The 25,504-nt window shown below is 40.7% G+C and overlaps 1 protein-coding gene across 2 annotated transcripts in view; it reads right to left on the bottom strand.

The window, feature by feature from the left end:
- Positions 1–292: 292 nt before the first annotated feature.
- Positions 293–25,504, bottom strand: part of SNX25 (sorting nexin 25) — a 51,560-nt gene continuing 26,348 nt past the window's right edge. The window contains exons 7-20 of one of the 2 annotated variants that reach the window (XM_077934267.1): positions 18,986–19,176; positions 17,197–17,370; positions 13,721–13,852; positions 12,850–13,125; positions 12,151–12,306; positions 9,965–10,096; positions 9,660–9,800; positions 8,020–8,133; positions 6,256–6,420; positions 5,085–5,202; positions 4,077–4,143; positions 2,504–2,685; positions 1,789–1,889; positions 293–884 (exon numbers count right to left, since the gene is read on the bottom strand). In XM_077934267.1, coding sequence (XP_077790393.1) covers positions 804–884; positions 1,789–1,889; positions 2,504–2,685; positions 4,077–4,143; positions 5,085–5,202; positions 6,256–6,420; positions 8,020–8,133; positions 9,660–9,800; positions 9,965–10,096; positions 12,151–12,306; positions 12,850–13,125; positions 13,721–13,852; positions 17,197–17,370; positions 18,986–19,176 — 2,030 coding nt within the window. In that variant the 3' untranslated portion in view covers positions 293–803. The remainder of the gene's footprint in view (positions 885–1,788; positions 1,890–2,503; positions 2,686–4,076; positions 4,144–5,084; positions 5,203–6,255; positions 6,421–8,019; positions 8,134–9,659; positions 9,801–9,964; positions 10,097–12,150; positions 12,307–12,849; positions 13,126–13,720; positions 13,853–17,196; positions 17,371–18,985; positions 19,177–25,504) is intronic. The other variant, XM_028744814.2, reaches the window with a different exon arrangement.

Below are 25,504 nucleotides of genomic sequence, written 5' to 3'. Positions count from 1 at the left end.
CTCCAGCAATGAATCGGCAACCTTCGCATTAAATCCAGTTGTTCTTTTACCAGTGCTTTAAAAAGAGCCACATTTAGGAAAATAGCTATATAAATGATATCAAGAGGGGATGAAAGGTTTAAGTGAACAGGTTATTAGTATAATTGTTTATGCAATGAATGCCAAGTCATTCATTCATGTGATTTATGACAACATGAAATCTATGTTCTGCACCTTGCAGAATCAGTGCAATTCTCTCTGAAAGCAGCACTTTGACCCACTGAAAGTGTAGCTTAATTATGAAACACTACAGTTCATTTTTGTTATTTATTGCTTACAAAGGCTCCAAACTATGGGAAATCTTTGGTAAAAATAAAAACAATAAAATTTACACAATATCTTTACATATATTGCACAACAAGGCTCTTCAATACAACAAGAAAATAGAGGAATGTTCATTATCCTCAGCAAGGAAATTAACTGTACAACATTCATTGGTATACCACTAAAGCAAAATGCCTTTCATAAATGTTTTAAAATACTCTATAGTTCTTATACCTTATATTAACATTTACATTTCAATCTGCATCTTAAACAGAATTATTCATGTAACAAGTTAAATAAAAGCCAGAAACTACGCAGTGCTGGCATTCTACCGTATCGTCAGTTCTTTCAAGTCTTGTTTGCTCCATGTAGAATTTAAAAAGAAAAGAAAAATACAAATTTGCAGTAGTCCTCAGCCAGCCCTCTGTGGAAAAGAGGGAAATAAGTTACATGTCTGCTATTAAGAACAGACATGTCTCTAGTAATTCACTTGTGCAGATTCAAACCTGAGCTGCTTTAAGCTGTTCTAAATGAGTTCGCAACTCAGGACACAGTTCAATTAGCAGCAATTCCAATAACACCTGGAAAAGAAGAGAGATTAAAAGCGTTTCCCCCCCTCTTTCTGAACTGGTAATTACAAACTTGGATAGCAAGTCATTAATAGGTGCAGAGATCAAGCCCACACACCCTGCCCCCCAGGACTACCACATGGATCCCACAGTGGTCAATTCAGGGACAAGGGGCATATGTGGAAGGAAGTAGCTGCTATAAAGTCCACAGATTATTGTGGGGCCCGTTATGCTTTCCTCAGAGTGGCTGTCCAGTAAAAGCCTTTTCTAAGGTATTATACCTAGTTCCACAAGTTCTCGCTGGAAGCTGCCACGCAACTCTGGCGGTGGGCAGGGCACGGCCCCATGGGATTTCACCACCCCAGGCGGCTGCTTCAGGCTGCCTCATGGGCGGGCTTGGCCCTGTCTGGAAGGCTACAGGTTGTCCACTATGTACTATGGTTCATTGGCTGTTTTTTTAAAAAAACAATTTGCACATCTGACAGTTGTAGAACCACACATGGAAAAATGCTCTTGGTAGCCCTCGGGAGGACCAAATCCTTATTATTCATCAGTGTTTACTGTCACCTACAGGGCTCTGCACAGATTTTCACATACCTACGAAGACTTCAAGGATTAGTAAATTTATCAGGTTTAGATTATCCCTCTTCTGCCCAGTCTAAACCAAAATCTCAAGTGGCAAAGAACTGCAAGGGGATTTTATCTCCCAAATTCCACATTTCCCTCAGTGGATCTCACCCATCCCTGGTTAAAACAAATTCTGCAAGTTAATTCTAAAAGGTTAGAGGATAAAACAGCTACTGTTGCAGGCCAAAGGGTAAATGCCAGAAACTAACACCAAGAATCCGAGTTCTGAGGTCTGAAGGAAGAGTAATTTTAAGTAACAAACCCATGCAATAATGTGCTGGTAACTCACATAAAGAAGATGCTTATTGGCCTTGGTTTCTTGAAGTGCATTGAAGACTTTGATTACACCATGGCGAGCATTTTGCTGACCAACAAGACTCTGTAGTGTATCTGAAAGAAAACATATTTAATTTTGGTGACGTATCTGCTACTGTGTTTTAAAACACAGTATTAAAAATTAAAAATATATATGCAATGAGCAACGTAAGCTGTGTATTGAGATACTGATTCAAAAGCCTGCATATCCAAAATGTCAAAATAGATTCCTGTTATCTATCTTTTAAAAACAAATCAGAGATTTTAACATCAAGAAGAATATAATATGGATTAATACACATGTAAAGTGCCTTTTTATTTTCAACATTTGGGAGCAGTAGATTTAGTTCCCTGCTTCGCTGCTTTTTCCATATCACCTAAATGCCACCCTGACTTCTTTTAAAAGAAACAGTACTTCTACCCACAGAGTAACATCTGACAGACGTCAGGGATCCGTATAAAGGTTAAATATGCAACTCTCTCTGTGTGTGTACTTGGTTTGCTTAAAATTTAATCTCATAGACTCTCACAGATTTGCTTATTAAAGTGGGCAGAGTTTAACTCTGCCTGTGGAGTGTTTTGAACATTCTAAGGCCTAAACAAATGATAAAGATTGTTTATTACCATAATCTCCTTTGATTCATTACATTCTGAACATTAACATATGACACGTGATTTGATATGCTCACCTGGAATGTTTTCAAGTAATTTTTGCTGTGCTTTCTGTTTCGTCTCCCGGCTTTGCTCTTCACTTCTGGGCTTTGAGCTGGATGCCAGTTTTCCATTTGGCCAAAAAGCATCTCGGAACACATTGATGTAGTAAACAAGCATTGGTTCACTGAAGATCCAATTTACAGTGTCGCGAATTTGCCTTGAGGGAGAGGCGCCAAGAAGAAATGGTCATAATACTACAGCCAGAGTAGACATGCTTTTAACCCACTTCAAAACTTCCTAGAGACAACTTGCACATCAAGCAACAAAAATAGGGTTTCCATGAGGCAAATATCCACCTAGATAATATGTTGCTTAGACAATACAGCAACTTGGACTTATCTAAATGTTACTCTTACAGCTGCAATACCTAAAATTTGGAAAATAAAAAGGGGGGAGAGAGGGAGAGAGAGCTAGGAACAGGATAGCAGCAAGCAGTGAAAACTAGGTTTGAGTAAAACAATAACTGGCAGTAATAATAAAATTATACATAAATGCAGCTATAATAATATTGACTATAAAACACAAACTTTTTAAGTTTCAACTTAAAATGTGATACTACTGTATTGTTGTGGAGGGGGAAGCAGTGGTTTATTTTTATTTTTTTTAAAAAGGTAGAGGTGAATCCCACTTCAAAATGTTTGAGAAGCACTGTTCTATGGAAACATCCAAATAGCTAGAAATCCTCCATTCTCATGCCCCCTCTGGTGGCTTCTAGTCACATTATATTTCAATGCAACCACTGTGTGTCTACATCTGATACTGGCTAATTCAGCATCCTGAAACTCTTATGCTTTCATTTAAGGGGGGGGAGGCAAATTTCTAATCCCCAAAGCTGCAAGGACAGGTTTGGGAGTTTGTAGGGCATGCCTGATGAAGTCTCATAAGCTTGGCAATGTGCTGTGTAACTCTCATCTCCCCCATGCCTGACAGAATGAGAATTATGCAAAATAAGCAAATACCGTATTTTTTGCTCTATAAGACTCACTTTTTCCCTCCTAAAAAGTAAGGGGAAATGTGTGTGCATTTACTGAGTGAATGCAGGCTGCACAGCTATCCCAGAAGCCAGAACAGCAAGATGGATTGCTGCTTTCGCTGCGCAGCAATCCCTCTTGTTGTTCTGGCTTCTGAGATTCAGAATACTTTTTTCTTCTTTTCCTCCTCCAAAAACTAGGTGCGTCTTATGGTCTGGTGCGTCTTATGGAGCGAAAAATACGGTATATACAAATTGATGCAGATCACAAATTTGAATTTCCTTGGCACCAAATTTTGGGAAAGCCTGGCTCTCCCACCCACCCTGCTTTCTGGTTCAGCCCGGAGTACATAAGGATTTGTGACATACAAGGTGCATGGGGAAAGTTAAGAAAGATTTGTCTGTAATTCCGAAACGAAGCTCGTGAAATTTTAACTTTCCTTTTCTACATACAAACATGCAGAAGCTAGTTTCTGAACAAACATGCTAGCAATGTCAGTGCTGTTGTCAGCTGTTCCTGCATCAAGCAGCTGATTCAGAGTACAATTCTAGAAGCAGAGAAATCGTAATGCACTCACTTGTTGATGGTTCTTCCAAAAGTGATTTGAACTAGTGCAATTAGCGTCTTCCTCACCCACTTAAACACTAAAACAAACAAAAGCAAGCAGCACACAGAAGTCAACTCCAAGCATGCAGTTAGGGTCTACTCAAATACTCTTAAGTATATGTTCACGTTATGCTGTTTACTACGTAAAAATCCGCCCCCTTTTAATTACTACAAGTGATTATGTGACTTTTCCTACTCAGCAGCCTTCATAGGGAGCCCAGACAATGTTTAAAAATGGCAAACCTTTCTAGTGAACAATTCTTTCCTAGTGCTTATTTGCACACAGATGGTTTGAATGTATCAGGATACAAAACTCATTTATTTATTGCTACATATTTTCAGTGCTTTTTTTCTAGAAAAAATAGGTGCTGGTACTCACCACGAAGTTGTTACAGAAAGTGTCACACTTTTTAACAACAAAAGAGGTGTAGTGTACCCTTGAGTACCCCCTAAAAAAAAGCACTGCCTATTTTACATTGAGGATTTTAACATATAGCATGCAACACTAATACACCTTTTTCCATGTGGAAATTAGCTAAAGAGTTACACTGCTCAACATGCTCAACCTCAGAATGTTTCTTTACAGAGTTATTTCTGCAACACAGGGGCTGCGCATTAACACTAAACCATGACTAAGACATATGCAAATGAGGTGCAGGAAACCTGATTTATGTGGGCCGCGGGTAGAACAATTTTACCTGTGTAAATGTTGCAAGTGCACCTACCCAGGTCACAACCATGCTAATGCTACATGCAAAAAGCACGCGTCTATGCAGTGAGGTGCATGTAGAACATTTTACATACGCAAGTGCTTGATTTGACAGAAAACCACCTTCCCATATTAAAACTGAGCATGAAAATGTGGTGCATTTCTCTCATCCTGATGAGTGCACTCACAGAATCATAGAATTGTAGAGTTGGAAGGAACATCACCACGGTCATCTAGTCCAACCCAACAATGAACAAGACCACTGCTTACTTCCTCGCAGCTCAAATATCTCTCCTATCAGCATGAAGCAAGGCTCCGCAAGGGCATCCCGTTTCCCATCCACATCTTCTCCATAGTCAGACAGGTCGTCGTCGTCTTCAGCCTCCTCCTGGACAAACCAAACAAGCACAGGGTGGCAAAGGTGGTTCCAAAAGTTATGGCGGCCATTTTTGCTCCCCATCTAAGATAGCAATCTGAGGCTGCTCCCTCCGCCTAATGGTGGAGCCACCCACACTGTCCAAGTCTGTACCTCCAGCAAAAATTTATATGCCTGAGACAGGCATCACAAATTATTTCAAATTAAACATTTAAGTAAGAAGATACTATGTAATGCCCCTGCATATATAAATCAGCCGTCAGATCCAGATTTACGCCTCTACATCTTGTAGCCATTCAAAGGCTGTCCACTTGTTTTATGCTAATGCCAAATCTTCACTCCCATAGTCCATTATCTCTTACTCTTTCTTGCCAATGAATTAGGGAGGACAGCCATGGCAGTAAAGGTTGAGCAGAAGGTTAAGACCAATGGTGCTTCTACAGTGGTACCTCAGGTTACATACGCTTCAGGTTACAGGCGCTTCAGGTTACAGACTCCGCTAACCCAGAAATAGTACCTCGGGTTAAGAACTTTGCTTCAGGATGAGAACAGAAATCGCACAGCAGCGGCACAGCGGCAGCGGGAGGCCCCATTAGCTAAAGTGGTGCTTCAGGTTAAGAACAGTTTCAGGTTAAGAACGGACCTCCAGAACGAATTAAGTTCTTAACCAGAGAACTTATATATACCACTGTATATTGACATAAGCTTTCTAGAATACTGCCTAGGCTTTGCTGCCCAGGATTCTTCAACTGAGCAAGGCATGGCTTAGACTTGGGTCTCATGCATGCCATTGTACGTGCTTCAATCACCAAAATTTGTGTACCTGGGCACAAGCCGCAATGGATTTCACAATAGCTTTCAGTGGAGCTTGAACAGTTGGTGCCAGTGAAATGTGGAGATGGCACAAACATTCATTGGCAACCTGCACTACAATTGGCAGAGCACTTTAATATGCTGTCCATTAGTTCATGTATTTAAATTAATTCTGCAGATAGTTCCATCTGAGACGCTTCCTATTTATTTTGGGTGCTCATCTACCGCAAATATTGCTCTTTGCCCACTCACCTCTTGATGAGAAAAGAAATCACCGGGAAGCCTCTCCAAAAAAGAAGCGAGTGAAAAAGAAGATTTCTTTCCCTGGACATCGATAACCTTGAGGTGTTCTGGAGAAGGGCTTAAAAAGGCATAAAGTGCTTCACTCTGACAGAGCCTTTCATCAGAAAGCAATTTCTGTGGAAAAAGAAAAGCCACCACAATTGTAATTTTCTTTTTTAAGCAGAGCAGATGAAGACTCTGCATGAGGGCAAGGAGTGCTAATCAGCACTGCCGATGTCAGCCAGTCTTAAGGGTTTACAAAATCAGCAGTGATTTCTGGAATCAATACACTTCAGTAGCTCCTAGGCACATTCCTGGCAAGTCTGTTAATTGAAAACAGCACAGGGGAAGCATCCTGTTTATGCTTTTCACACTGGTGCCGTCTAAGTGCGAAGTGGACCTACCTAACAATGGCCTCAGAGAGTTGCTAAGGGACAATCTGTAGGCCTTGCCACCAGTGCTGTCAGTAGCTAACTGGACTTCTCCTAGTAGCTGCATGTCAATGGCATGGGTAGCTGGGTAGTTGTGCAGGCTGCACGCCCCTCTCTCTCCTTGAATATTGGTCAATTGGGGCCATCAAATAAAGCAATCCCATCATCCCCCCTCAACAGTACTTAAAAGAAATTACTAAGATGTTTTACATATTATTTGATCCTGAATAAGAGTTACTTAAGCATTGGGGGAGGGGCTAGAGGGCCAAGAGAACTCTTAAGAAGATTTCCTCTAAGCATGGAACCCCTCGACTGCTTTCAACAGCAGTTTTGGAACTTCAACGAACCGCTCAGCAGAGCAACCTAAAGGAAATTTTCAGCTGCATCACTATTTGGGGTTGGAGAAAAGGGTTGATTAATGAAGTCTGGTCACGGTTGATGGTATGAGTAAGAATGTAGTAGGATTCTGAAACACCACAGAATCCATTGAAAGGTGAAGTGGGAGATGTGGAGCCCATCTGAGAGAGTACCTAGTTTGTCCCAGAGAACGCAACAGAAAAGTAGGAGCTGTTATTGGCTACAGGCACAGCCAACCAGAACAAGTGTCAAGAGCTGTTCACTACATTGGGCTGTATGCTAGAAAAGCCACGTTTGACACCACCAGCCAGTTCTGTGTACCTGACAAGTGTACTTCTTTGATACGCTAAACATATGTAAACCTAAGTTGCACATTTACACAGATCCAAACATATACATCATAACTTACTGTATGATCAGGTTTGCACTTAAAATACCTTGAGTTATACATTTAAATAACACAGGCCTAAATCCAGAGCAATTTGGTCATACTAAAGTCACATCCACATCAACAATTAGTTGTAAGTAATGCCCAATTGAAATGAATAGGACTTCAAATTCGGCTCGCTCTGGATTTGGATTGCAGTATGTGAAAAGGCCAATAAACATTGGGGGAAAATATTTGGAAAACCATTAAAAGGATATACATTGAAATCCAACCAAGGGGAAGCGAGGAAGTCACTTAACAATGTTAATAAGTATAATTTTAATAAGGTTATTATTTATGTTTGTTTGTCTTTTATTTGTTTGTTTATAATTTTGTGAAAATCAATTTTAAAAATTGGGGGGGGGGGGAGAATAAACATTGGGGGAAATGTGAGAATATGCAATCAAGAAATTGAGTTCCTTACTCTAAAGCCCATGCAAAAAAGGACAACGCACCATTCTGAGTTAGTAAAATAAAACAGATATATATATTGTGATTGCTGCTTCTTTGATATCTTACCTGTAAGAAGTTATTTAACTGGTTCTTTGACTTCTCCATAAATTTCTGGTCTACTGATTTAAAGGGCAGTTTGCTGAGTGAAGGCAACTGAGCTTTTTTTAATGATGGGAAGCACTAGGTGGGAGGACGGGGAAAGAAAGCAAATCACAATTATTTCTCCATTTTAATTTACACACTGTCTTTCTTTTTGTCCTGTTCTATTTGGTCAGAAAGGGAAGAACTAGTTTTCGGCTCCTCTGCCTGTACCCTTGATCGCCTGCAGGAACTCTTCCATCAATCAGCCAAAAAGAGTAGCTCTAAGTGCAGTACTAGGCTGCAGAAATAAGCCAATGCCAGCTTAAGGCTCATTGGAACTAACATCTTGCAAAAAATGCAGAGTATAATAGGTTATAAAAGGGTCAGGTCAATGCAATTAAGCAAGTAGAAGAAAGCTGTAAGGCCTTCATACATAGCCAGAATAAAAATGGCAAAATAAGAATGAACCAACAAATAGTTGGAAGGAAAAAGAAAGAGCTATTGTGAAAATAATTTACTTTAGGTGTATATGAAAAGACGGAACAAAGCCTATGTTCCCATTTGCCTTTCAGTGTCAGCTTAACATGTCATGATGCCTTTCTACCACTGGCTGCTGTCACTCACACTCACATGCACACATAGTATGCCTTGCATGCTATGCCTCTTTGACTTGATGTGCTTAAGCCAACTCTCTGAACTAACATGAACACAGGATAAAAAGTTTTAGATACAGCATATAAGCTTACACTCTTCTAGGATGTTGAGAGCCAGTGTGGACTACGCTCTAACAAAACCAGATTAAAAGAACGGGGGTGCGGGGGGCACATGAACATAATGGTGTTTGGTGCTGCTCTGGGCTCCTTTAGGAGGAAGGGTGGGATATGAATTTAGTGAATAAATAATAAACACACAGAAGGCACCCTGTGGTTGGAATACTCCCCTTGAAAGTACCAGCAGCAAAAACACAAGACAACAAAGAGAAAATTGCCAGGTTCCCTGAACAGAAAAATGTTGCTGAGAAGAATCAGTAAATGTAGTGAACAGAAGGGAGACAAAACACCAAGAGAGCGAAAAGAAAACAGCCCAATTTTCTGCCTCACAAGAGCAGAAAAGGGGAAAGAGGAAGGAAAGGGGGCAAAAAAAAAAGGGCTTATGATCAGTGGAGTGATATGTTCTGAACTGCAGGAGCTCATGAAGAGAACCCCCAACTTGATTCTGACCAAACTAAGCCGCCTGATATATATTTTGCTCTAGGAAGGTTAAGCGTGGTCAGAATCAAATACATGTATACACTTTCAGAGTTGTTGCTAAATACATTACTTCTGGTAAATGAGCCACCATAGCGGCTAGAGGGGAATCAAAATTTGTGCTCCCAGGCTTTTTAGACTTGTCTACCCATGTACTACCTGAAACCCAAGGGGTGCATTGGTTGCCAGATCTGACCCCCCCCAATCTCCTACCCCACTGTTATTGAATCTGACTGCCTGGTACTGGATAGCGGGTTGTTGTTTTTGTCAACAGACATGTCTGGCTCCTTCCCTACAATATGGGGGACAGAGGATACAGAAGTTGGCTATACAGAATATTAAAACTTAGCAAGAGCAACTTCCACATGTTCTCCATACCTCACTGAGTTTCCTATGTAGGCTTTGAAACTCGCTGAGCTTTCGGAGTACCGTCCATTCCTTAGCTTCAACGCTGCCAATCTCTTGTAAACTCACCATGACAGAGTAACAGGGCACTTGTTCACCATTTTCTTCTATGACCTAAAACAAAGAAAGGGTTGGTTTATTATTATTATTATTATTATTATTATTACATCATCATCATCATACTGGAAAAGGATATGCATGCACACCTACATGACAGAAAGTTTCCACTTATTTATATATATTTTTTTAAAAAATTAAATAGAAGGAAAAATTCATACTTCGCTGGAATTTATGAAGGCTTTCCACATGCCGAAATTCTCACACCACCAATCTGTTCTTTCAATGTGCAATTGAAGGTCACCGTGTTCTCGCTCCATCAGAGTGATTTCATCCTTCAGTTTAGAAACAATCTGCCAAGCAGGGGGGGAAACCACTTGTTATTACCGGTTATCATATTCCTTCCTTCCTTCCTTCCTTCCTTCCTTCCTTCCTTCCTTCCTTCCTTCCTTTAAAGAAAATCTACACAACTATTGCAACAGATCACTCTGGTGCATGTACTGGACGAAACAGATTAAAACGTGTAGCAATAAGGAAGAGAAATAAAAAATTGTCAGGGAGTGGAAGGGAAAGAGGCAAGGAATTTAGTAAAAGCTCCCAAACCGATTCCCCACCTAAATGACTCTGTCTTGACATAGCAGTACTGCTTAAAAGGTCATGCATAATTTGCTTAAGGTCACGTATAGTTCAGAAATGAAAAGCAAATTAAGCCCTGAAACATAATGATAAATGGAGATTTAGCGCTGAGTTCATGAAAGATAGGGGGAAGGGGGAAATCATTACAGAAAAGTTTTTAAAAGATGCCGTGAACTAAAAAAATTAAAAATACTTAAGATATTGTCCAGCACTAATTCACTTAGATAATTTTTTTTGGGGGGGACACAGTAGGCTGTTAGACAGCTGAGGGGAAATGCACATTCAGCAACCTAATAGATAATCTATGCAGAGAGGTCCAACATCATGGTGCAGAACTAGATTGTAAAGAGGCTTTGGAATCTTTGGACCTTAAAAAGTATGGTTATGCTACACACTATTTTTATGGGTACACACAGAATATTGTGTTTATCTGTAAAACTGTAACAAAGGCCAAGTGGCAATTGCATGACTTCAGATGAATGCATCACATCATGAACCCAGGAATCTGACTTAGCCATGCCTTAGTTGTTATATCACAGCAACATTGCTTTTGATGTTAATGTATGAAGCCCAAGGATGCACTGAAGGATCTGAAAGTGCTGAGGTGGCATTGTGGTTTATTTTATTGAATGAGCAGGAAAAGTGAAATAGAATAGAAGAGGCTTATACTTGATCAAAAAATACACGAGTAACCAACTACCAACAATTTTTTATAAGCAACTCCCATAAAGGCAGTTATTACTAAAAAAAATAATGTTTTTATTGATTCTCCATTGCTCATGGTAACAACAATAAAACAACAAAAATTAAAAATTTTAAAAACTTCTGGGTCATTTGACAACGTTTTACTCCAGAGGTTAGTTTAGTAGAACTCTCCACAGACTGCCATGTGTCAAAGGCAGGTTATGAACATGGTCCTCATGCTGTATGAAGTCATGGAACGGTTGCCAAGTATTTTAAAATTAAAGGGGTTTGATTTCCCCTTGATTGCTCGTATCAGAACAAAAACCAGTTCTTACTGTTATACCAGTAAACACGCCAGATTAATTCCATGTGGCAACACAGCTGCAAAGCTCCGAATAATATTTTCCTGTGATATTGCAATCAACCCACATGGCAGGACCTTCCATGCCAACATCTAGGACTTGGTATCATTTTGTGTCTCATTTACCAAACCAAAGAGCAAGCACTGGAGAAGCAGGCAGGAATGCAGGTTTGATGCTATGCCATCAAAAAGGCCCATAGACCCTCATGCAGCATTTCAGGAATGCTAGAAAGCCCCACTGTCTATTCCACATTGTCACTAAAGTTCATAGTTCAGCAGTAGAGCACCAGCTTTACATGCAGAATGTCCAGAGCTCAATTTCTGCCATCTCCAGTTAAAGAATATCAGGTAATAGATTTGAGAAAGATCTATGCTTGAGTCCTTGGAGAAGAACCAGTGTCAGCTGGAACTGACGATTACTGGGTTATAAGCAATCAAAGATCTGATTCTGTGTCAGACAGCTACATATGTACTTATATTCACTGACAGAACAACACTGCAACCCGCATAAATTGCTAAGGTCAGATTTTCAGGGTGCTGAGAAGGAAACAATATTAAATATTGTATATCATTGCCTTTGTGGAACAATCAGTGGCTAATGAGAAGCCTGGAAAACAGCACCTTCCAATTTATTTTTTGAAGTGAAAGCTCTCTAGAGTCTATCTACATGCCTACTCTGAAACACAGTCTGCCAGTATAATGCATATAAATAACAAAGCCACATACCTTTTTGTCAGGTTTTGGTGAACTGCAGAGAGAATTTAGAGCTTGTCTCTTATATTCAAGTCTGTCATTTAGCTGGCGTAGCTTATTCACAGCGTAACTGGCCTGCTCATTAATTCCGGAGCTTCCTTCATCAATAACTTCTTCACAAACTTGGTTCTAGAAGAGAAAGTATGGGTAGCCAACAGTGATCAATATATGTTAAAGTATAATCCGTTAACTTGACTACCTGGTTTAACACACATGGTCTAAGCAGAAGTAAATAACTGTACCAACTAGAATGAGATCTGGGTTTGAATCCCTCCTCAAATCACAAAGCTCACAGGTTAACCTTGAGCCAGCCACTGTCTCACAGCCACATCATGGTTGTTGTGAAAGTTAACATGATGTGGGAAAAGGACCATGAATGCTGCCCTAAAAGGGGTTTGATGGAAGACGTGTCTACCACTTACTCTTAGCCATAATAATTAAATGGAAGCTCCAGGTTCAGAGACAACACATCCAGTTGTTGGGGCAATAGTAGGAAGAGCTATTGCTGCCTGGCCACTGTTGGAAACAATGATAGACTAAGATGGACCTTTGGTCTGATCCCCCAGCGCTTATGATCCATGTCCCCCAATATTATTATGCTATCAAATATTCTAGTTTTTTACCCAGTTTATCTTCCATGGCAACGACAGTGCATCTGTAGGCATCACTCACCACTTCATCTTTGTCGTCAGATGTCATCTGAACGGTACTCCTCTCTTCTTCCTTCTTGATCAGCCTCTCATACAAATCGCTGACAAGGAACGATGGGTAGTACCTGTCCTTCAGTGTTTCATAAACATCAGTCTGGATTTTGTAAAACACCTCAATGCCTTTGTTGCCTACAAGGCTCTGCTGTATCTCTTTATACAGTGACTTTTCCACAGTAATCTCTCTGCCTTCTACAAAGAAATCCTGATAGATTTGACTCACAAGTTGAGGTATTTCAGCCTAAGGAGGAAGAAAAACCAACATGAAGAGATGCATCCATCATAATCAAGAACCATGCCGTTAAATATATGCTTGTTTATCCTATTCGGTTCTCTGAAGAATGACCCTTGGTTTTAAATATTTGTAAGCATACAGCAAATAATTATAATCATAATCCAGAGTACAGCATACTCAAACAGAAAGCAAGAAGGATCACACCCCATGCAGGTTTTTCTTTATTCCTTTTCATATGGCTGATCCTCAGCAACACATGGTAGGGAGATCACAGCAGCAGACTTCTTCTGCATGTGAACACTAAAAACATTATTTAAAAAATACCAGTGATCTGAAAGATTAAGTGTTAACTGCTTATGTTTTCGAACAGTCCATTTTCTTCACTCATTTCATGAAATAGGGAATTAATTTTTAAATTTGGCCTGGTTTTTGCCACACCAGCACAACTGACTAGACTGATAAAATATCTAGGAGCAGTTTATATGCAATTTGAATACTAAAGCCAATGCCAACTTTTTATACAACACTGGTTTACAATTAAAAGTCTTGCCAAAAATTATTTCCAATAACAAGGTATGGCATATGTTTATCTACTTTGTACCTTGTTAGCATTCTTCAAGTATTCCACGGATTCCCAATATCTGATCAAATATCTCTTATCCACTCTTTCCATGTATGTTCGGAAGTGCTCTCTGTAGGATGGGTTGCACAAAATATCCTCAAATTGAAGAATCTGGAGGGGGGAGGGGGACAATTAATGACATTATTTCAATTAACTAATCTAGTTCACAGGTTACAAACCTCATTAAGCGCACTTATTATTGACAAAGTGGATTAAGGTTGGAATGATCAGCAGAGTTAATCCAAGATTCTGGATTCATTTTTTTTTTAATACCTTACCATTTCCCCAGCACTCTGATAAAAATCTCAGGAGGCATTAAAAATGTTTCATGGATGCAGAGATCATCAGTGCCATCCCCACAAGGGCCCCTCTTAGCACATGCAAGAATGTTTTTGTGTATACTAGGTTCAGCAGCAGCAGCTCCTTGTACTGTATTGGAAGCAGTTTTAATTTATTATTTATTAATTACATTTATAACCTACCCTTCTCTATATGGTCCCTGGGAGGCGTTGATACATAACTGCACAAAACATTTTTTTAAAAGAAGGTCTTTCTGAGCACCTCCGTTTTAAACCATTTCAAACTCCTTCAAAGGGCTGGACAAACATGAGTTTTGAATTTCCCCCCAGTTCCAAGGAAAAGTGCCGAGCAGTAAGGAATTGTATCCAGAAACTGGGGGGGAATAACTCAGCAGCTCACCACACAGCTCTCTGGATACACACCAAATACTAAAAACATAATAAGCAATTGTTTATTCCAAAGAAAGCAGATATAGTATTCTGCTGTTAATCTCTTAAAAAATGGTGAGAAGGTATGCTATGTTGCACAGCCTTAAAGACAATTTTTATGAGTGTTCATGACACAACTGCTAAGACAATGCCCTACCTGATCACACACCAATTATTTACACAAGGAATTAAGGAACACACTATATTAATTTTCCTTTGTGTATCTTCAGAAAGAGTGACTCATTCACCCAATCCAGAAGTTCTATGAATTTTGCAGAACTCCTCCATATAGTGGAGCCCTGAGGGGTGCAAAGTTTCTTCCATTCTCTTCCGTGTCGCTGATGGCTCCATATGCAAGAGTAGCCTCCACTTCTAATCTATACAATTTCCTGGTTGAAGAGCTTTTCCTCACCTCACCTTTAGTTTTGCAATCTGGAGCCATAGCCGTTATGTGTAAAACAGCCAGCAGGACAATCTTAGTCATGCTTACCTTTAAATAAGTCCCAAATAAATAGACAGGACTTGCTCCCAGCAAACATGTCTGAAACTAGAGCATTAACAGCTTAAGCACTAGCTCATATAGCTTCATGCTGAGCTGCAAATGAGACACTGGAATCCACTGCTGTGCTGCAATTGTTACGATACAGAAACAATGAACCTTGGGATCCAAGATGCTCTAACCAAGAACTCAAGAAGCAAGTTAACTGGAGTGGAGGGAAATAAACGTTCTAAAGTGTTCCTTATCAGCACAGTTATATGCCTGCTGATTTGCTATCTGTAACCAAAATCTAGTGGCTGGAAGGGCAAGCAAAATGTTCCGCATGAAAAAAATACATCTGTTTTGGAGGCTCAAAGTATTTCCTGAAAGACCCCAGAAAAAGATGGTTGTTCCTGTTCATTTCACCACCCGAATCAGCTATAGCTTCAGTGTTGATTAAAATAAATTGAACTCCTCCTTCCTGTTAACAGCAATGCTGTCAGGTAGCTGGTAAGATTTGGCTGAGAGATGGTGGTTGATTTTTAGCCAGCAACAAGTAATGTGGAACTGCAGCTGCAGAGACTGCATGCAAGAGCGCCACCTTGTTAGCAGAAGGGGAGCCCCGCAGGAGTGTCTTATAATAAATAATAATAATAATGTCGGTGGCTGTTTTAATTTATTTACCTACCCTACACCCTAAGTTCCCAAGGAGGGTTGCCACAATTTAAAAATACGACATTAAAACCAGTTTAAAACAACTTACTATCACAAAAATAGGATGCATCCTTAAGGTATACATCTCAGGGTTATGTTTTAGAGGCCAGGGCAAAGAGAGCATTCAATGAGAAGGGCCATTCAATAGTGAAGGTGCCAAATGAAGGTTCCACTACTTAGGTGCTGCCACAGAGAATGTCCTCATGCAGGCCACCACCATGAACTTCTGAATGCAATGGTCCTACCAAGAAAGCCCCCTCTGCTGATCTTAGCACCTGAGAGGGCCTTAGGGAAACAGATGGTCTTTCCAAAATTTGGCACCTGAGTTATTTAGGGTTTCAAACATTAATGTGAACACCTTGAATTCGCCCTGGAAACAAGCTGGCAACCAATGCTCCTGCTTTAAAACAGAGGTTATGAGAGATCTAAACGAAACCCCAGAAAGTAACGTGGCCATTGCATTTTGGACACAGCAGGAGCAGGATTTTAGTCGCTGCACATTTCCTGGGTCTTCTCTCTCCCACAAAATTGTTAAAATCTTGCTCTGGGCACTCGTGTACCCAATTCATCCTGGCCTGGCCTTTTTCTCTATGCACAAAAGGTGCACAGTGGGAAACGGGTGCCACTCGTGTGCCACTGGAGGTCCCACCACAAACATTTTAGACTCCTTTTGCACAGCCCCAAGCCACCACAAGGGGGACACGTTGTACCTGGTGGGCGGGGAATTCATAGCAAAATGTACCCTATCTCATTGAACCTAGCCTTGGAGAAGCCCAACAACCTGTTCTCAGACTGGCAGGGTACTGAAAAGGCATGGAAATGTTTGGCAATGTCTGGCTCTCCAAATCTAAAATGGAACAAGAGGGCCTAAAAATCTTGTTCTGGCCACTCCAGAGCATCTACATGACTCTTCTTGCCCTTCCCTTTTCCTCTATACCTTCAATTTACTCTTAAAAATGTCAACGTCTCTGTAAACTGGACTCTTTGAAGAGGAATTTGTTATGCGTACCAGGCAAACAGATTTGACAGGATTCTTCCCCCCCACACACACACCTTTAAATGGAAGGGAGTAGAAGGCCACTCTCCCTCCAGTGATTCTTACTGCTAACCATCTTAAAACTAAATTCAGCCGCTATATATTTCATCCGCTTGTTTAAATAGCTCATTCCCTCTAAACCTATTTCGATGCTTCTAAATCCCCAAGGCAGGGGGAGTCAAATCCAAGGGCATATAAAAAATGCCACAGGGTAATAAAAGCAAAAACACAACTCAGTCTGAAATATTATCGCAATGCAATCACTGGCGCTCTCGTTGTACTTTATTAATTCAGTACTGTCAGGAGTGGTACTCGTTTGCAAATATTTCTTCACAGATTGACTTGCTTTAAAGTAAGAAAGGAATTTAAAAATGAATTAGATGCATCATTATCCTGGTAGAAGAGGCTGTGGTTTTTATGCTTTGGCTGCAAGCATTCGTGCCAGTTTTACCAAATTTTTGCACAATCCTAATTGCATTTACTCAGAAACAAGACCCACTGTTGTCAGTAGAAGCTGCATCCAAGTAAGATGCTTAGAACTGCAGTCAACACAGATACAGTTCTTTAATTGCCTTCTCTTCCAAGCATGTGAAATTTGTATAGTCCTTGAACAAGGCTGAAATGTTCTCACAAGGTCTTGAAAATTCCAGTACCCTTGGTGCCCTGCAATAAACTGAAAGCAGACAGCTATGCTGGGACACAGGCAAGAATCCTGTCACGTGATTGGCTATGAACTAGAAGATCTAATTTTAGAGCTAGTCCACAGCTACGGTGTGTCCCTTTAAGCTTTTTAAAGTCAAGTAGCTTCAAACTCAGGGATGAAAATTCAACAGGTGCCCTTTAACTCTGCCGCATCTCAGGAGGAGTTGAGAGTTGAGACAATGAATCTTTCAGTCTTGATCCTGTGTATGTTTACTCAGAATTAGTCCCACTGAATCCAAGGAGACTTAATTCTAAATGCAAGCACACAGAATTGCAGCCAAGCGGTCCAATCATGTCCACATTTACCCGGAAGAACGACAATTTGTGTTGACTGGGGCAGTGTCCTTATTGTTACCTGTGAAGTCAGCATAGGACAACCTTTGCTGCTCAAATATTCTGCCAAAGCACAGCTGGAACATATAAATTGTTGTATTTTATTATGAAATGTGGAGTTTCTTCCCCATGCCAACCGTATGCCCAAATATATGATTCACATATATTTCATGACAAAATATTTGACAAACTGACTTAGGTAAGCTACTAAAATTATGTACTACATTTCAATATAGCACAATTTTTATAAGAAAGAGGGCCATTCTGGCCTGTAGTATGAGTACCATTATGTTAACTGTGGAAAAAGAGTCCCAGCTTTTAAAGGCTTTCCAAAGAAATTGACAATTTCCAAAAGGTTTCCACTAAAACTGCAGGGGGGGGGGAGAATATCATACAGAAATAGCCACATGAAAAATATAATTCTGACCGAGTATAAGCTTTTAGGGACTTGCACCCTTGTTTGCAAGTTCTGCAACACTTGAAGAACACAGAACAAGGGTATCTTCTGGATCTCGTGCTGAGCTTTAGAATCAGTGAGACTCCATACTGCTTCCCATAGTCAGTGTGCTGTCTGAAAGTTTCTCTCTGTTCTTCCAAACTTTGACAATGCCTGGGGAATCCCCTGACCTTGTGCTTAGCCTTGGGAAGCAGAAATAGAAGCACTGGCAAGGTCACAGTCCCTACAAATTTAATGTGATGAGGACAAATCCCTGAACGGTTGCACTGGGCTTCAAGAGGTGCTCCGGCTCCTCTGAAACTCAAGAGCAGCACTGCAGCGAAGACCTCCGTGCTCCCACTTTATGGAGAGCAAGGGTCAACAGCAAGCAAAAAATTCTGGCTGGCTCTTGAAGCTAGTCAATATTTGTGAACAGTGCTAGAGTCATCAGAGAGAGTCAGGTGCAGGCCTTGCCAATGTCCCTGATAGCAGGCTCACATAAGATATTTTGAACTTTCCAAAGGAAGTGAAAGATAACAAGTATAGAATGTTTTTTTTTTTTGGGGGGGGGAGATAAATCTCTGCATTGTTTACAAAAGCCACAACCTTTCCTTCGTGCACACATGTAGCCGCTGCAGTACTGAGACTCCTCCAGTTTGCCTGCATTTACTTCCAATCAGGTCCTATAACATGAGGCAGAAGAAGCTGCATCAACGCCACCCAGAGAGAGGGGTGGGGAGAGGGAGAAAGAAAGAAAGAAAGAAAGAAAGAAAGAAAGAAAGAAAGAAAGAAAGAAAGAAAGAGCCAGCATGCCTACCTTCTGGTTCTGTGGGCCATCACTATCGTCAAAGATGCCATCTTCTTGCTGGTCATAATCAGGACCTCCCAGAAGCCGTATTCGCTTTTCGCACTGCTTTTTTGCTACTGTTAGCTGGTTAATATACCTCTTCATGTTCCGGGCTCTCAGGTGGTCAGCTTTCATTGCAGCCGTCTCTTTACCTTTACTCTCTATCAAAAACATTTGTTAAAAATTTAACTTTTTGAACTTAAAAAGGTCAGCATGTAATGAATTTTGAAGAATAGACCCATATAGCAGTCTTGACTTCAAAACACACACACACACACAAAACCACACCTTGTAGTAAAAGTAAGGATTGTCTCCTAGTGCCAAGGTATTACAGTTCACAAAAGTAGGTTTTCGTTTCTTTCCTTTATGCCATAAACAGCTAACAGAGATACAAATTGTGCAAGCTGACTAATAAACTTTATTGGTCCACAACACTTTTTATCATCATAGAAATGTATTGTTCATAAACTGTTTACATGTTAGCTTTTTATTATTATTTTCACCCCTGAAACATCTAAGAGTCTTGTGGCACCTTAAAAATCAACAAACATATTACAGCATAAGGTTTTCTGGGAGACAGTCGACTTCATCAGATGTTGTGGGAGGAGGATTGTTAAGGCCGCTCCACTTCCGGGTGGGGCGGTGTTGCGGGCAGGCCATGTGGACTCCCACACACAGCAGGGGCTGGGCTAAGCCCCCACGTCATCGGGGAGACCCTGGCCACATCACACAACCCTTCCCAACCTGTTTTCAAGCGTTCAACATTTTGGCCTTGCTATGGATCTTGGCTGGTTGCCTGTTGAGGGGGCCTGGTAGGAATTTTCCGACTTGGCAAATTGACACTGGCCATTAGGTTTTCACCTACCTCGTAGCAACCGTCACAACTTTTGTAAGGTTTTGCAGTTAGGCATTGGTAAAACCTGGTTTGGGAGAGGGGAGGTGTGGCCATCACCTGCCCCTCCATTTGTAAGGGTATTCCATTAAAGGGATCCGGGGTGTGGATCTTGTCCAAAGCCCGGGTAGGGGCTAGGGCCATGCCACGACCCCATCTGGGACCCTGGGGGAGCTCTTACTTGATGTACAACAAGAGGGCTCCCCCTATTGGTGGTTGACCCTTACTGGACTACCTGCATGGCGGGCAGGAGTCAGATATAGTCAGTTCAATTCCAATGCCTAAGCCAATACCGCTCACATTCTGTAACCAATAAAGTTGTGGCCCAAATTTGCCCATTTAACCTAATATACTGTGTCCAGGTTCAACATAAGGGGGAGGCCTTGGGGTCTTGACACGCAACAGTGAGGTCAGAGAGGCATCTTCAAAACAAAACTGATTAAATGCACATCCATATAGGTTGGTCACAGTCTTTGTCCCACCAGAAAAGAAAGTACTACATTCTCAGTGATCACTTATCTCTTCATAGTTAGCAATTTTCAAAAGATCAGTTGTATGTAAATCTTAGGTGAAAATAAGGAAGGAGTCAAGGGTGTGGGGGGGGTGCTCTTGCTTCCTTGTACATGAAACATTTAAATTAATAGTGAAGGATATCCTGTACACACAAAAAAGCATGTTTAATTGTAAGTGATGTTTCTACAGCAACCATCCCAAACTGATGAGGGCACTTGCTAGAATCTAAAATTATTAAAATAACCCCTCCTTAACAGGAATATTCCAAGATCTCATGGATAGCTTTCTTAATTACAGTGGAACCGTGGTTCTCTAATGGCTTAGTTGGCGAACAAATTGGCTCCTGAACGTCAAAAACCCAGAAGTAGGTGTTACGGTTTCCGAACGTTTTTCAGAAGCCGAACGTCTGATGCGGCTGTTGGCTATTGCTTCCAGGGCTCCTGCACCAATTGGAAGCTGTGCCTCGGTTTTCGAACATTTCAGAAGTTGAACAGATTTCCGGAACGGATTATGTTCGAGAACCAAGGTACCACTGTATAATCAAATTTAACCTAGGTAACAAAGCTATGAATTATAAGTTTGCCAACTATTATTGATCTTGGTGGATGAAAACATGCCTCAAACATTCAGATCAGTTCTGGCGGCCATGAACGGATGGGAGAGTTATCCTATTTTTATAATACAACAGTTCTGATCAACCAGGAAACCATTTGAGCAGGTTTTAATTGTTCTTTGAGGCAAAATTCAGGAAGTCTCTTTGTCCTACAGTTTAAATTTTGTTTATACAAATGTCTAAAAATATGCAGATGAACTTTCAGAACAACCAGTGACACATGTGTTTTAAGATGAAAGAAAACAGGTGTTTCCTTCAGGGAGCCTAACATGGTTCTCAAGGCAAGTTTTGCTCCATTTAGCTCAGTAACAGAACAGAGTATTAATTGAAGATGTTTAAATAAACCCTCTGTTAACTACAAGAAAGAGATTACAAAATTAGCAAAAGAATATAAATGCCTGATCACAACCAGAACAAAAAAAAAATCTGCATTTGCGGAAACACATCTGCCATAATAAAAAGTGAACCGCTGCAAAGCACTAATTACAGAATAGTAAATGATGCATTAATTAGCCTCCTTTATATGCTTCAGGTACTTTACGTACATTAGGAGCTCTCCTCGGGCACACAAGAGGTGCTTCTCGCAAAATGACTGCTAAACAACTTCAAGTCCATGAGATACAAGTTACAAATACAGTGGTACTGAAGCCTTGGAAGTCAAACGGAATCCGTTCTGGAAGTCCGTTCAACTTCCAAAACGGTTTGTAAACCAAGGTGCGGGCTTCCGATTGGCTGCAGGAAGCTCCGGCAGCCAATCAGAAGCCACGGAAGTCCCGTCGGATGTTCGGCTTCCAAAAATAGTTCGCAAACCGGAACAGTCACTTCCAGATCTGCAACATTCGGGAGCCAAAATGTTCAAGAACTAAGCTGTTCGAAAACCAAGGGAGCGTACATGGTTTATCTCTCTCTCTCTCTCGCCAAGACATTTTGCTGCCTGAGGTGAAGGGGAAGGTGGCAGTTCACATACAGATGTCAAATACAGTAGCAACTTAATCTGAGACAAAAGTCTAGTTTAGGGGGTCCAGGACAGGTTATGTGGCGCACACAGTTCTCATGTTATTCTGCCTGGCGCAGAATATTCTGCCTGGCACATCCTCACAACAACCTGTAAGGCTGGGACAGAAAATAACTGGCCCAAGGTCAGCCAGTTAACTTTATATTCAAGATTTGAGCCTAGGCCTTCCCAGTTCTATGGCTTGTCCACAAATGTGGAATCACACCAGCCTGCCTTCCCCATAAAAGTAGAGGTGTCCTGTTATTATGGACCTTTCCCTCTTTAAATAATCAAATCAAATACCCAAATCACAAAAAAAAAAACTCTGCATGTAAAGTGGAAAAGGCGCTGGACAACTGTGGACAAGTCCCTACAACACTGCCTAAAAAAACAACAACCTAAAAGCCTTTCTCCTCCAAACATTAAAAATGAATGAAAGAGAAAAACCTTGATACTGTGCCCAAGATGCAAAAAATAAATTCAAACCATAGTGTTTGGAATTCGCAAGTTATTGTTTGCATTTTATTTATCTACAGTATTGCTTCCCACGAGGCATGCCCAAATGATTTACAATACAATACTTTTTGAGCTATTATAAATAATAATTTGAAATTTAAGCACCTAAGCATTTCCCCCCTCAATCCCTTTGATCTATCCTCAAGGCATAGAATCAAGGTGGTTTGTTTTTTTCATAACAGCACATCCTAGCTAGAACCTTTTGGCCATAATACATCATTATTAGACAGCGGAGTATAACTGAAAACCTCAAAATATTTTTTGAACAGCAACCATCAATAATATGATCTCCAATGTCAATCATAGTTTGTTTTGAAGGTTTTTAAGAACACTATAAAAAGTCACATTTTGGGAGCTGCACAAACTCCGCACTGCTGTACCTGACAGAAAAGCTAGAAGTTAACTGCAACAGCACCTGATGAGAATCTGCAAGAAATTAAAACCCAAGGCATAAAATAAGTGCCGGTGAGAGTTAGGAAAGCTTTTCAAAATGATTTTTTCCTAGCAATGACTACTAAACTATTTTGCATCCCCACCTGCACTCTGAGAGAGTGGGTTTCTCAGTTTCTGGCATTCTGTTCTGACTACAGGGCTAAAGTCTTCCCAAAACTTGTATAAAACCTGAGTGCTATCTATCATCACACTCTTATAGGTAGAGAAGCCAAGACAATACTTTTAAAAAAAGAATCTTGCAGCACCGTTGAGGACTAACAAATTTATTACAGCATCAGCTTTCATGGATTCTAGTCCATGTCTTAATCACAGAATTCAAACATTTCGAACAGCCCCTATTCTACCGAGTAGATTACAAAACTAGATATATGCAACATTTTTGTATTTTTTATTATGAATGTATTTCTCATAGGTATAAATGCAAAAATGAAGAGTAGCATATTTATGCCTACTCAAATTACTAAAAAATTGAAATTCCTTCACCACCCACACCTAAACGATTAAGCTGTACAAATTGGTTCCTGTACACACAGAAGTGCACTTTTTCGCATCGACTTAAAAAGCTAGTACAAATTGTACCTACTTACACTGAAACATTCAAGTGGAAGAAACTGCGTAGCCTCCTACAATTACTGATTCAGAATCTCTTAAGCTCTGAGGGAGCAAGATCTTTTGAAGAAGAAATGACCCCAGGTGGAGTATTTGTCAAAATTTTGAAAGTGAAGGCTATTCTCATACAGAAAAGTACAACTAACAAGGATCTTTTTCTGGCCCATAACCAAGTGGGTAAAAGAACAAGTAATTCAAGACTGTGAATCAGATCTTCTCTTGAAAACACTTGGTTGGCTGAAATTTGAGAATACCACCTTTCCCTAGGCCACCTTCGCATTCTTCCAAAAGTATCCAGTCTGCCACAAGTCCACAGCTAACTTTTTCCACAGCAACTGAGTAGAAATGAGTATTCCATAAAGATTTTTTGCATTCTACAAAAATGTGTAAGGAAAGTCAAGAAACAGAATATACACAGATATTAAGATTTTGATCAATAAGCTTGACATTTAAACCACAGTTGTGACTCAAATGGGAAACTGTGGTTTGAAGAGACAGAGATAAAGCCAACAAACAAAAGGTGGGTGGGTGTGGCTCCAGGATGCTTTTCCAGCTTAACAACACCCTAACAAATTCCATATCCCTTTGGTTCACCCTCAGCAGCCTCCACTATTGCCTGGTATCAATGACCTGGACAATCAAGGATATGGTAAACAAGTATCTGGGAAAATTCAAAATAAAATGTGATATTATTTATGTCTACTTTGAAGCAAGTCTCTGTGAGGTATAAAGAACTTATACAGAGTTGCAGCCTGCAATGCTGATCTGCAGAAACTTATTATTTTTTATTGAATTTATATACCTTCCACTTTTCCTTCTAAGCCAAATAGTAAAGGTAAATGTACCCCTGCCCGTACGGGCCAGTCTTGACAGACTCTAGGGTTGTGCGCCCATCTCACTCTATAGGCCGGGGGCCAGCGCTGTCCGAAGACACTTCCGGGTCACGTGGCCAGCGTGACAAGCTGCATCTGGCGAGCCAGTGCAGCACACGGAACGCCGTTTACCTTCCCGCCAGTAAGCGGTCCCTATTTATCTACTTGCACCCGGGGGTGCTTTCGAACTGCTAGGTTGGCAGGCGCTGGGACCGAGCAGCGGGAGCGCACCCCGCCGCGGGGATTCGAACCGCCGACCTTTCAATCGGCAAGCCCTAGGCGCTGAGGCTTTTACCCACAGCGCCACCCGTGTCCCTATTCTAAGCCAAATAGAACACTATAAAAATAATACTATAAATACTATAAAATTTACATACAGAATCAGAAGTGGTTTGAAAAATACACAGCTCTCAGTTGCTGCACTCCCCTGAACATGGGACAGTAGCACTATAAGCTCAGGGTCTGCCACAAAATTAAGTAATTATTTATTGATTTGATTTCCATACCGCCTTTCTCCTAAGGCACTCAAGATGGTTTACAATTTGAAACGCTAAAACAAACACATTATATAAAACATAGAGTGGCAAAGTGATATAGGGCCAACTGGTAGCCAATGGTATGTGCCTGGGCTGCAGATACACTAAAAAAAACCACTATTGTTAGTTTGTTATATAAACTTTTAAAAAGTATTTTTCTTCTTTAGAAGACACAGGGAGTATTATTTCAACAGAAGCCCATAGTAATTTCACAGGATGATGGAAATTGGAGAGAGCTCCATTTTCTGTCAAGGAAGGAAGGGAGATGTGCAATCAATTCTAAAAGCTGCACGGAAGAGGCTTTGTGACACACATTCAGTGTTCTTTGCAGCAATCTTTCTAATCATGCTGAGGGGGTACTTAAAAAGGACGTAATGAGAGAGATTAGTTGTCAGCTTGTCATCCTAATGGCCATTTGCTGCAAATGTCAAGCAAGCTGCTATGAAGAGAGAAACACTGACGCATTTTTGAGGTAAGGGATTCTTACCTGC

The sequence above is a fragment of the Podarcis muralis genome, chromosome 9 (genome assembly GCF_964188315.1).
Source record: "Podarcis muralis chromosome 9, rPodMur119.hap1.1, whole genome shotgun sequence".
NCBI lineage: Eukaryota > Metazoa > Chordata > Lepidosauria > Squamata > Lacertidae > Podarcis > Podarcis muralis.
The sequence above is the reverse complement of the archived record's forward strand: the minus strand, read 5'-3'. Positions and strand labels throughout refer to the sequence as shown.